The sequence below is a fragment of the Neolamprologus multifasciatus genome, chromosome 7 (assembly GCF_963576455.1).
Source record: "Neolamprologus multifasciatus chromosome 7, fNeoMul1.2, whole genome shotgun sequence".
NCBI lineage: Eukaryota > Metazoa > Chordata > Actinopteri > Cichliformes > Cichlidae > Neolamprologus > Neolamprologus multifasciatus.
In genome coordinates, this window is record NC_140445.1 from 4,015,360 (window position 1) to 4,029,376 (window position 14,017).

At 41.1% G+C, this 14,017-nt stretch overlaps 1 protein-coding gene across 1 annotated transcript; it reads right to left on the bottom strand.

The window, feature by feature from the left end:
* Positions 1–43: 43 nt before the first annotated feature.
* Positions 44–13,441, bottom strand: fam169b (family with sequence similarity 169 member B). The gene is made up of 9 exons (XM_085166832.1): positions 13,301–13,441; positions 12,349–12,479; positions 11,556–11,658; positions 11,387–11,472; positions 10,680–10,830; positions 10,068–10,250; positions 5,869–5,994; positions 5,683–5,753; positions 44–1,195 (listed from the first exon to the last, which is right to left on the bottom strand). Exons 2-9 carry the CDS (start codon positions 12,472–12,474, stop codon positions 830–832), a joined length of 1,212 nt encoding a protein of 403 aa, XP_085022958.1. The 5' UTR covers positions 12,475–12,479; positions 13,301–13,441; the 3' UTR covers positions 44–829.
* Positions 13,442–14,017: the final 576 nt, after the last annotated feature.

The window sequence follows — 14,017 nt, forward strand, 5'->3', positions numbered from 1 at the left end:
ATACAAACACACATAGATTTTTATTTAATCCCACTCTCGGGGAAATTCATTTATTACACCAACACAAGGGAAAGGAACAAAAAGTGAATTGGAGATATATTAGAAAAATAAAAAAAACCAAGAAGAAACACAATGAGAACAGTGTACAAAAAAGCCGAAATACTATGTATATAGATGGTTGCTATATACAGTAAAATACACCAAGATTTTTTCTTTTTATATGTACCTAAAGTGCAGTGGGGGAGATGATAATACATCTGTAGTTTTGAACAATTTTCCTGTGTGTGCACATCAGGAGCAACTCAGGGTTTGGGATACTTTGGCATGCAGGCTGGAGCAGTCAAGGATCAAACCACCAACCGTCCAATGAGTCGACGGCTTGCTCTACCTCCTAATCCACACCAAGCCCCAGAAGCTGTGGTTGTTTATGTGATTGGTGCAGAAAAACTATATTGTAGCTCTTTATTGACTGATCCTGTGCATTAATAGTTAAGCATAATAATCTGAGGTCACCATATGAACTCCGAATGGGTTGAAATGCTGTGCAGGTTGTACCCACGGAGCAAATGCATATGCTATACTCTAATGTCCAATAATAATCTGTGTGGATGTATTTATGTTTGAAGGCAAAAATCAATAACTCAGACACATGGTTCTTATTTAGCACAAACATTATTAAGTAGCCACAAAAAAACACGATACTACAAAGACACACAAAAAGGTTTATTGTGCATGTTTAGGTACATGCAGTCTGCTGTTCATTCAAAAGTCACTTTGATTTGATGGAAAGAACACAAAGTCACCTAAATGAATGTGGATGTGGTTTCGGTTAAGTGTCCGAACATTCTCCGTGGGCTCTGCTGCTGAATGCAGTCTTTGTGTGTACATGTTTCAACTCACTTCTGGCTCGTTTGGGAATTTTCTGCATGTCCTCTGGTTCCTCTCTGTGGTGCTTTGTAGATTTGGAAGCCTTGGATTTCAAAGCCTGTGCTGTGTTTAGGAGCCGGGTGGGAGGTCCAGATTGCACATGGATAGTTTGGGCTGCAGGGCTACATCCTGTTCCAGGGAGCTCGCTGCTCAGGGACCATCTTCCTTGGCTTGGCTCACACGATTTAAATTGCTGTTCAGCAGAGTCCAACACCACTGCGGTGTTTACACCAGGGCTTCCCAGTGTGCCCAGGTCCAGTATACAAGTCTGCATGGAGATAAACAGAAGTGGATAAATTATTGCTGCTTACACAGAATAGCTACAGGAGACATTTAAAAAAACTACAAAGAGTCACAACACGAGAACAAAAATCCACAAACCATCTGAAGTGGGTGAGAAACATTCTCGGGGGGCATGAACGCCAATACAAAATCTCACGAAAGCATTTTCTGTGCCACAATTTGATGTGTGGTTTACACAAGTTTGAACCTCCTACTGCTGGTAACTCTCGCTCTGTTATTGACTTATATGCTGGTCTCTATCAAGTTACATTGTAAGCATAGCTGGACTGGCCATTGGGCATACCGGGCATTTGGCGATTTTTTGTTTTTATGGGCCGATCGATATTTTTATTTTTTTTTGGAAGGGTATAAATAATGAAAGGTGTTGGATTGGCCAATTGGTCATGATCGACTCTGGGCTGGACCAATTACAGCCGAGGAGGTCGGATGCACCCTCCCCCTTGTTTAGCAATCTTATAGGCCATCCATCGGCTCTTTGTTACTTCGGAAACATGGCTTAAACAATTTCCACGACGTAATCCGATAACAACCGATCTCTTTACCCGTCGGCTTCCCGTGGCTGTTATGCAACAGGTGTTGTACCAAAAAGTGATTGCCTGCCAAAAACTGATTTCCAATGTTTGCGTGTATTTTTATGTGTAATATCTATGTTGGTAAATAGACTTCGGCGTTTACAAAGGGGCTATATATGGGATTAAAAAATTATCTGTTTTTTCAAGTATCTTTACAGCTCTGTGTTATTGTACTTACATTATAACCAATCCGGTCCTTTATCCCCACTTTAAACATTTTTACAGAACTATTGTAATATTTGAGCCATTTCTGCTGTCCAACTACTTCTTACAAAAGACATTTTTAATGTTAATTAGACTTTTTTTTTAAGGCATAAATAAAGGTTATATAAAAGTCACTGCCAAAGACTGATTGCGGCTTCTACCTTGTTACACTAATGTTGTTTGTAGCTCAATATGACTTTATGTCATCCACGAGGGATGCATTTGACATATGTTTCACATATTATAGCCCAACAAGTTATTTATAGCAATTTAAATACGAGCAATCAGTTTTTGGCAAATACCAGAAATCAGTTTTTGGCACAACACCGACTATTGCAGTTAATAATACAACAGTTTCTTGCCATTTTTTGTGTTTCTTTTTATCGCTGTGTAACTGAGTTCAATTGAAAGCCTGCATGCGCTATTACCGCTTGCCACAAGTTCCCAGAATCCTTTGCGGTTTTACCCCTGAATGACGTCACATTTTTGGTGGGCCAATCTCTAGTCAAAATGCCTGGGCCGATTTTTTGTCCCAGTCCAGCCCTGATTGTAAGAGAAGATAAAATAGATAGCAGGACTCTCATATGGACTTCTTATAATACCAGATAATAATAATGTCATCTCACAGCTTATGGTAAGATTATTGGGAGGAACATAGCATTTATTCCTAAAGCAAGAACATGGTATGATATCATCTCGAAGAATCATACGATGCCCTGATTGTCAATACAAAATATCATAAAATCATTTTCTGAGCCATGAGCTGGTAGCTTGTTTGACATTTAATATCTCAAATGTGCCAAAAGAGATGCAGGGCTTTTAGCCAGCAAGCATCTGGCCTGTAGCAGTGACAGGACGTGGCATTGGTGGTTCAGTGGTAGATGCAGGAGATGCAGGTCCAACTCCCGGCCAACGCGCTGCTACTTTTTAACAGAATCTGGTAAAGGAAAAAAGTGTGCAAATTTACACACTCAGCCGTACTGGAACTCATTTCACTGCACTGTGTTGAACATGCCAGTTCTTGATACATGCAATCTCAAAATTACATATTTGGGTCAAGAGCTGACAGACAAAAAGGTGAAAACCCACAAGTCTATGTCTGGTTTCACATTGTTTAAAGTCTGAAGGTCTGGGATTAGTCACTCTGCTTTTATAGTGCCACCAAGTGACTCAGTGCGATTCTCCTCACTGAGACGTGCACATAATTCAGTTTCAGATTAATCGATAAATGCACTGAAAGCTTTGAAATATTAATAATCTTGATTTCATCTCAAGTGATCAGTACAGTCGATGACATTCGTCCTCTGGTGACCGTGAATGTAGAAAAGTTAGAGGCTTGTTTTCACATCCTCTTTTGTTTAAAGCAGTAGGTCTGAGAGCGGTCCCCAAAATAACTGTGCTTCCGTTGTTAAAGCCAGACGCACTATTTTAGCCTTCTAGTGAGGCTCAGTGGTAGAACAAAGCACCTCACAGTATTGTGTATCTAAACGTGAGGCCATACAGATCATAACAAGTCCAAAATCAATCATAAAGTCAAGCACCAGATACACTAAACTGCAACAATTACAAAATCTCATGGAATCGTTTTCTGAGTGTACTGTGTGATGTTTTGTGTCTGCTTGGATCCCCGTTGGGCAGAGAGACGGAAATTTGTCATCAGAGACTCTTTCATGGAGACATTACAACGCACAAACTATGCAAGCACCCTTCAGGTGGACTCCATGGAAGTGTAACAGGAATGACTACGAGTCCCAAATGTCTGCAGCTGTCGACACACCGGAATATTATTCTGGTCATACCAAATCAGTAAGGGGTCATCATTGCTGCAAATTACAACATTCCTCTGGGAAACTAATTAGACATTAAGATCTCCTCAGCAACAGTAGACTAGTCAGTTAAACAGGTAAATTCACTATTAATAAAACTATAAAATATCAAACTAAGCCTTACTGGACAATTTACTTTCATCCATTCATTTTCAAAACTATAAACCTCAGAGGAGCCTCGAGCAGCCATCAGCTGAAATTAAAGTTTTCAATGAAAATAATAATAATAATAATAATAATGGATTGCATTTATATAGCGCTTTTCGGGGCCCTCAAAGCGCTTTACAATTCCACTATTCATTCACTCTCACATTCACACACTGGTGGAGGCAGCTACAGTTGAAGCAGCTGTAGCTTCAACAAGCTCTTGATATAGCCATGAACAGTGTTGGTCAAGTTACTTGCAAAAAGTAATCAGTAACTAATTACTGATTACTTCCCCAAAAAAGTAATCCCGTTACTTTACTGTTTACTTATTTTAAGAACCATGTGTCTGAGTTACAAGTAACGCGTTACTGCCCATCTCTGGCCATGAATGTGAAGTGTGTGACGAGTAGCTGTTTCAGTCTAAGGCTACGTCCACACGTACCCGGGTATTTTTGAAAACACAGATTTTTCTATGCATTTGCACCTTTCGTCCACACGTAAACGGCGTTTTTGGTCACTGAAAACAGAGATTTTTAAAAACTCTGGCCAGGGTATATTTTTGAAAACTCAGTTTTTGCATTTACGTGTGGACGAGAAAAACGGATAAAACGCAGAAAACGCAGCATCAAAGATGTGCGCCTTTTTTGACGTCACACTGTGCGCCACATTATTGTTTCGGTGAAATGAATTTCTACAATACTGTTACTGTTAATTGTTCTCTCTGCAGTGTTTAAATGCTTACATATACACACACAGTTACTGTCCCTCCACACATACCACTCGGTTCTGCTTCTATGCCCCAGCTTTGTTTACTTTTTCCCACCGAGGCTTCTAGACTTCTGATTGGCCAACATTTCTACACAGTTAGGAATATAGCGCCACCTGCTGCTTTGGCATGTTCCTAGCAGCGTTTTCCTTCATTTCTGCCTTTACGTGTGGACGGGATTATTTTTTAAAACGAAAACGGAAAATCTCCGTTTTCAAAAATACCCGTGTACGTGTGGACGTAGCCTAAGTTGGCTGAAGATGTTTTTCAGTGTAATCTTGGAGAAACTTAGTGTCCACACTAATAAATTTTGGTTTGAAAACGCATCATTTTGGCCTTCAGTCCACACTGAGACGGCGTTTTCGGTCAAGGAAAACGCTCTCCAAAGCGGATACATTTGGGAAAACGCCGTTTTCGTGTCGCAGTGTTGACAGCGAAGTTGGAGCCTTTTCGAAAACGATGACGCATGTTAGTCATGTGATGCAGTCATGTGACCAATTAAACTAAGATAGCAGAGGGCATTACACAGCAGTTGTTTTGTTTGCGCTCAAAGTTGACAGCCCTATTAAAGATTAATATAAGTTTGTACGTGCTCCAGAGAGCTTTTCTTCAAATTCTTTAATTCTCACTCGCTTGTGCAACTTTGTACTTTTGCGGTACTCGCAGCAACAACTCCACCTCATTGTTGGTCCATTTAAAAAACTCGGTGCTTTTCCTCAACGTTTCAAAGAGCTGAAAAGTAAATAAACAGCAGATGGAATTAAGGCAGGTCGAATCATCTTGCGTATCACGCATGCGCAGTACTGAAACGTAAGCGTTTTCGGCCGTGGACGCGCAACTCTGTGAAAACAAATGAAAATAGTGTGGAGGCGGAGCGTTTTCAGACGTCATTTTCAAATTTATCCGGGCTAGTGTGGACGTAACCTGACATTCTTACCTTGTGAAAGGAGTCCTTGAGCGCATTTCTCTGTGTTTCTCCTGATATTGGGCTGCTCTCCTTATCAGTACCTAAAAGATGTGAGTCAGATAAGGACACGTGCTGTCTTAGAGACATTCCCACGTTAGCAATTCAACGTAAATCTGAAAATATTCTTAAACCCATAAAAAACAAACCAATGTTTACCGAGGCAGTAGCGTCCGAGCTGAATGTTAAGCCAGATGTTTCGTCGTTGAGTCCAGCCCCCTGGAGCTTCCACCTCGTACAGACGCTCTCGATACTGCTGGTGCTTCTGCAGGAACCTTTTGAACACTGAACACACAAACACATGTTTTGTTGTATTTCTGTTGGAGCAAGGATAAGTCTGAGTGATTATATGAGTAGAAATCCAAGACAGCATTTTGTCCTGCAGATTTCTTCTTTGCAACCTGTAGGAACCATGTTTTTAAGGCTTCGCCACGGGATGGAGTCATTTAATGATCTATTCTAAGGGCATTTTCTCTTCCTTTGAACAACTTGAACAACGTAACCCACTTTTTTGGGTACCCACAGGTCTGTAGCTTTATTCGAGTGATAACACCTCATTTTCCCTCTCAGCCTTTAACCCGACTCATTGAGACTCTTTTGCGTCCACCTCCAAATTAAAACGGTGCTGTTTCATGCAGCTATGAAGAATCCTTTATCTCCGAAGTGTCCCAGTGTTAACTATTCAGTCGCTTTGGGAGCAGGACCTTGGTAGGGAAATCACCCAGGACTTTTGGGAGGATATGCTCTTCCGGGTCCACTCGTCATCTATTAGTGTTCTGTAGTGATGGGTCGTTCGTGAACGAAATGGCTCTTAGAGCCGGCTCTTTGAAGTGAACTGGGAGCTCCTTACTGGGAGCCGTGAGGTTTGTTTCTTTTTCTTTCTCTCACCCTCTCTCTCTCTCGCCCTTTTTTCCGCTAAACTCCGCACGCATGGCCTGTACTTTGCAGAGGGGGGAGGGGCGTTAGTTACGCGCAGTAGCACAGGAACAGAGCCAGAGAGAAAGAGAGCGAGGGACAACAACGTCACATTAGAAAGGTATAGTAATCATCCACTATTTTCAGTTGCAGATGATAAAGGATTCAGAAATCATGCAGGCCCATATGACAGAGAATGTGCATCTTCTTTTTGTTTTAATATTTTAATTTATATTTAATTGTGTTGTGGTTTGCAGTGTTTTGTGTTGTTTCACGTTAAATTTGTTTAAAAGGAAAAAGCTGAAAATTTAAATAGTTAAAAATTTAAAATGTAAATAGTTCTTTTTTGTATAATATGATTTATTTATTACATTTTATGTGGAGTGAATAAATAAAGTATATTTATGGTGGCCCTTAGAGACAAAGCACGTATAAACTCCAAAACACGTACAAACTCCTAAGCATGTACAAACTCCAAAACACGTAAAAACTCCAAAACACATAAAAACTCTGAAGCACGTACAAACTCAGAATCACGTACAAAAGACAACAGAAGTGCTCCAGGATGCTAGGGCGCAGTGTTGAGCTTTTGTTACCTAGTGGCTACACAAGCCAGGAAGAATCAACAACCGGATTTGGTGTGTGGTAGTAACAGGTAAATGAACTTTTTTTTTTTTTAATTATTTGAATAAATATGAGTGCTTGTCTATAAATACACAAACAATACACACATGCTTTCAATTGTGTAATTTAAGTGATCTGGGTAGCTCTGTTTTGGAAGTTCAGTAAACGCTAGAAGTGTGTTTTGGAGTTTGTATATGCTTTTTGGAGTTTGTATATGCTTTAGAGTTTGTACGTGCTTTGTCTCTAGGGGCCATATATAAACATATATAAATAAAACCACTTTTTTTTACATTAGTAATTCCTTTTCTCCATAATTTTATATTATTGTTAATGATTAAATAATTAAAGCAACAAAACAACCTGAAGAGTCGGTTCGGAGCCGAAAGAGCCGGCTCTTTTTAGTGAGTCGAGCCGAAAGAGCCGGATCTCTAAAAAGAGCCGGAAATCCCATCACTAGTGTTCTGCCTTTTATAACTTAAATGGGATATTATAGTTGTAAACTGCCCTAGAGCTCCCTCTAGTGGCTGCTTTGTAATATGGGTTCGGTTACTTTGGGAAAGGAAAAATGAGAACGTGAAGAAGAAATAAAAGATGGCGGAAAGTGATACCGTAATGTTATTGTTCTAAGCTGATACGGACCTTAAAATGTTGTTGCCTTGGACAAGATATGTCTGTAAGTATTAATGTCGATAAAATAATTATTATCTTTTGTTTTGTGTAAAAATGGTTCGATAATTTGTACATTTGAAAGTTTTATCTTGTTAGCTTGCAGTAAGAGCGTAACAAGCTAGTTTACATGTTGGTTAGCTAATACAGTATTTTGTACTTTCAGTTTTAAGATGGTCAAAGAGAAGGCAATGGTCAGAGGCCATTCTTCAATAAATCAGCGCAAGAAGGAAATAAGTCTGGTTATTGGAGCATCGTTATCTCGCTGTCTAGCTGGTGGCGAGGGCGAGGACAGCATAATTAGTGCCGGGCATGCACTGGTCCAGTGCAAAGTGCTGCACCGCACCCACTGGTGAAAACTCACACTTTCCAAAATCTACCCTGATGCTGATCCTGTGTGTGATAGATGCAAACAAGCCCACCCCTCACTGATGTTGTGGTCCTGTCCCTGCCTTACTAGAGGTACTTCAGGAGCACTTAGATCTAAATGTGTCGGTCTTTGCTGTGACACCTGGTGACTGCTTTGCCAGCGTTGAAGGCAGATTTTGTGGCTTTTTAACTCTTTTGGCCAGATGTCTGATTTTGCTCCAGTGGAAGTCACCCTCCTCTCTCTGAGGCCTGGATTACAGGTGTTCTTTTTAGCAACGTGGAAACGGTAAAACATACTCTATGTGGGTCAGCGGCAATATTTCTGAATTCATGGAAACCCTTTTTCAACAATGTAGAAACAGTGCAGTTCTGTGATATACTACTGTGAATCTGGCTGTCCCTATTTTATTGTACTTCGTTCTATGCTACTCTACTGCTTTTATTTTGTTCACTCCTGTCTTCTTTTAGTCATGAGGCGCTCTATTATTAATCTGTTTTTTCTACCAAAGATAATCTTGAGTTGCTGTGGATATCCCGTACTGTCTCCACTCCGTAGTTTGCTGTGGGGACCGCGTTTATGACATGGTTAGGTTTCTTTTACATGTATAGCCACAATATCACTTTGACTGACACTTTTGGGCACAGCTAAAAGTCTTTTTTGTCTTTTTTGCATGGTGTGCAATCACTCTGTTGTTGTACTGTAATTTGCTGTGATTCTGAAAAATAAAGAGTTTGGGGAAAAAAGGAATAAAAGAAAGCAGCAAAAGTCTGGGAAACAACGCTTTGCACACAATGAGCTTTGGAAAAATGGTCTATATCACCTTAATCTGGCACTTTAAAGGAGATCTGTGTAACGTTGTAAAAACCATTGTCATTAATCAGTGAAATGAAGCAATTAGTGAGTCTTCCCATGAGTGTTCAGGCTCTCTCTCCTTCAAAAATGATGTTTTAGTCAGATTCAAGTGTTCCTTAAGTGTTCTTTCCAGCGCCTGACAATATCTTTAGTTCTGGACAGCAGTTTTTATCCCTGACCGAGCCTGAGCCCAGGCCTGCTTTCCTTTCCTGAGCTGCCGGACGGCTTGCCAGAACTTTCATGAGGCCAGCTAAAAAATTAGTTCTCCATGGACTCCTCAGACTTTTCCAAACCCAAGTTTCTGCTTCTGTGAAGCTGCAAAACTTCAGCAAAACTCTTTGATACCAATCGGCTGTTTCAGGCGACCTCTGAGCCAACCAAGCCGGGAAAGCCATTCAGACTCCACATCCACAACCACTGCTGGGACCCAAGAGACACGATTATAACAGTTATGTGCCACCATACGCTTTAATATGGTGATTGTTAAGGTCACCCGTGCTTAGCGCCAAGGTATAATAACAAAAACAGTAGTGTATCCTGACACCTGCTGGGCACGTCTCACCAGGAGACACTCTGGGAAAAGCGACGACAAAAAACTTCAAATGAAACACTCATTGGTTGACCAAATGCCTTTAATTTAAACGAGGGGCTAAATTACCAAGTTCACCTCTGTTTCCAGTTACAGTCAGTGTCATCTTGGATTTCTGTGGGTTTCACTTGGGAAATGCATTTAAATATCCACTATTAAAAAAAACCTGATGTACAGGTGTGTGATCAGCTTTTAGCTATAACTAGATCATTAGTCTACTGAACATTTCTATTGAACAAAAGCGAAGAAAACATGCAGTTCCTTGACCAAATCCAGCAAACTGTCCGACAGAGACATAAAGAAACAAGTATACAAACAGGTCAAAGAAGGACCCGAGCTGACCTGCAGCCATGCTGGGGGATAATGGAGAGCTGACTCCCAGAAACTCCTCCGTAGAGAAGGTGGAGCAGAAATCCTCCAGCATCTGAAGGCCGAAGCCTCTCCTCCTGCAGCTCCTCCTCACCAGCACAGTGTCCAGAACAGGCAGCAGGTAACAGCAGCTGCTCCAGCCGTCACACAGACTCCCTGAAACAGCAGAGGAGGACATGGATTGCATTTAAGAGGTGGATGTAGCTTCCAGGTCTGAAAAGCTAAGTCCTTCAAATAGCAGGACAACAGAGGGTATAATTTATCCATAGAAAGAGATTAGTGAAGCTTCAAAGTGAACACCTTCCTAATAGTCATCTTGGTATGATTAGTTAGGCCTGGATGTGATCAGAAAATTGAGGAATTGCTCGGTCCTGGAAGATCATCTGATGCAAATTCACATCCAATTCATCTATCTCATATAAGATATTTTAGATCATGCACACTTGCTGCACATCTGCAGGCCACTTTGCAGCCCGCCTCCACCCAGGTCCTAATTTCATGCTGTTTCTGACTTAATTAAAGTTTCAATCCGACTCAAGCCAGTCTTCTGTCCCTTGCCAATCACTCTCATCCTCCTCTGCCCACCTTTGTGCTTCACGGTGTAAAAGCCGACCGCCTGGTTGTCATTCCACAGCACTTTGCAGCTCTCTTTGGGAGAATGCAGGGAGAACAGTGAAGGCCTCTCCATTATCTGACTGAGCAGAAATACAATCACCCTCTCCATAACAGACTGGACCTGCGGACAACATGCAGACGTTTCCAGACAGTCGGCTCTGGTAGATTAACGATTCAGCAAATCTTCATTTAGAAATTGATAGAACAGACTTTTTCTGTGAATTTGCACCTGAAGCCTGTAAAACTATGGCAGTATAACATAGGTTCATGCATTTTCCAGCTTCACACTCCACTGCACAGCTTGGTTGTATGTATTTATGGTTGTATTTATGTATGTCTTAAGACTTGAAAAAAAAGAAGGCATCTTGACTTCTTTAAGTTCGTCCTAATGGGGGCTGTCACCTTTAGAGGTGGTCCTGAGGGTCGTTGACCACTATTTTTATCTTGCACGTCACCATATTGCTGAGTCTGAAGTACATTGAGATGACGTGGTTGGAGAAAATTCTCCCGAGTTTCTCCCACAAACCCGCTGCATAAGCTGCTACCGACCACACCTACAATGCCATCTTGAGATGATTCTTGTCATGAGTAGACTGATTTATTCTCTCACTGTTCACACCTGTGTACGAGCCATGAAGTGACATAGCGTCTAGACAAATGTACTTTAGCACAGTTACCGACACCAAACCACTTCTGGATTTGCTTGACGTTCGCAAGACGTCATCCAAAAGCCACCACTTCCCGTGCAGGTATAGGCCGACCACTGGAAGGTAACATCAGAGCAGAGAGCGTCAGTCTGTGTCTGAGGCTGGAACATCTCACAGAGCAGCGTGCTGAGCTCCAAACCTTGTGTTTGATCATCTGAAGGGTGCAGTGCCAGCACCGTGCAGGCAGGCTGGCCACCCTCAAACAGCTGCAGCTGGCTCACATTTGTTGCTGTTATTTCCACCTGAGCAGACAGGAAGATAACATCAAGCCAAATGCTGGTAAGGTGGTAAAAACACTTCCACCATAGTTCCCGTTCGAGGGTCACAGTAACCACACAGAGAGTTAATTCAGGGCATCTGCACGCCAAAACAAGTTCAGTTTAATGCTTTAAAAGATCTGTTGTGTGTTTCAGTACCAAAACATATGCATGATTAGGTGTTATTACATCCAACTCTGTTGTATTTATTTAGCGCCAAATCACAACAGTCACCTCAAGGCGCTTCAAATTATAAGGCAAAGACTCGACAATAATACAGAGAACAATGAGACGATCCCTTATGAGCATGCAGTTGGTGACAGAGGGAAGGAAAAACTCCCTTTTAACAGGAAGAAACCTACATCTACATAAGATTTCAAAGTTTACACTTACTAACTCAAAGTTTTGAGAAAATAACTTGAAATGTAGGCGATAAAGTTACATTTCGAGTTACTAGGAGAACACAGTTAATGGATAACATGGATGCTAAAAGATTTTAGGCTCTTGATTTAAGAATGTGAAGCTGTTTATGGTTAGCTGAGATTTTTCTAGATTTTACTGTAGACTGAATAAACAAATCAGTGTGAATAACTGCAAACGTAATTTCATTTACAGCAGACCTTGAAGAATATATTATTTGCAATAATAATCAGTCATCCAAATGTGGTTAGGTACCTTTGAGGTCTGCGATGACTGAAACCACTCATTATCACAGGGGCTGGACTCCAGAGAGGACATGTACTGTTCAGACGCAGATGTCAGGTCATTGTGATCCACAGATGGCAGGTCGACAGGGTACATGGCCTCTTGGAGAGGATACAGATGTTTAAGATGTACTTACGCATTTACACAACATTAACAAAACGTGAGTCCTGACTTTATGGATCTGATCAGTATTCTCCCGTGTACGACCACAAGATTGTCTTTAAAACAGTTAATCTTTAAAGTTGCGTCCCCTTCATTTAACACTTCAAATACACGAGAGAATGAATTATGAGTCCGCACAAGCTGCCCGGTCCTCCCGGTAAAATGCAACGGCCCCCAGTCCCCGGGTCACGGACCGGTACTGGCCCGTGAGTCGTTTGGTAGCGGGCCGCGAGAGTTGAGGCTCGAGTGTGAAATTTAGGGTTTTTATATTTATTTTTTATCGTTAACTTGGTGGGGTTTTCCCATATGTTATGAATACATTTTCTTGTTTTCTGGTACTGGTTTTATTTTGTTGTATTTATCCGCGACACCTTAAAGGCTGGTCCATGAAACTCTTGTCGGACATAAACCGGTCCGTGGCGCAATAAAGGTTGGGAACCGCTGGGTTAATGCAGATTTCTGCTAAACAATCGGTTCACACAGCCAAATCAAACCAACTCATATCGGTGGATCTGAAGGAAACAAAATCAAAATGTAGCAGATAGCAACCTAAGAACTGTTTACTTCAATCGTTTCATAAAAAGGCTGCAAATGACCATAATGTGAGCTGCTTTTATCTGTTTTGATGCGCTTTTCGAGTGCTGTAAACAGCTGTGTGAACCTTGAACTGCAACGCAAACAAGAACACGTCACGACAAAGGTTTCATAACAAACACGAACATGAATTTATTTAATTTCGTATTTAATTTCGTTAACTTACTTTCTATGGACCGGATGAGCCCTTATTGCTTATTAGTAACGTCCCTACAGTCCCGAAATGTAACTTTGATAGGCCTACTCAACCACTAACGTCTTCTTTTCTTTGGCCCGGAGCGCCATCCTCTGGTCGCAGAGAGAGTTACAAAAATACACGCCATTGTTCGCGGTGTGACTCCATTAACCAATCACAGCAGAGCGTACCTTCGGCGATGTAGCACTGGCATGACGGGAAATGCGCGTTGACGGTTTCAAAATAAAAGAACACGCTTTACCAAGCAAGTACAAAGGGACATTGTTTTTATTTAGCTTATGTTAAAATCTTGCAGTAACAGTAAATCTTCGCTATTGTTATTAATTTGTAACCTTTTTTTTTGTTTAACCTCCTAGGACCTGGCGTCCACATATGTGGACATCACATTTTGGGTTATTTAGACCAAAATACTAAATTTTGCTCTGCAAAGGCCTGATATCCACTTACGAGGACATTATACTGTTACTGTCCTATCGAAATTTCAAACGAATATCCTTATATGTGGCTCTCATTTTCAGGTCCCAGGTCAGCATTGGTGGTTCGGGTCTCAGGAGGTTAACACTTAGAAAATCTTTGAAAAACCAGTTTTTACCCTAACGACAAAAAACTTCCCAAAATTGGGAATATAGTAATATTAGTAATATTTATTTTCCATTATAAATGACTCAGTCTTTTACAAATGCTTCA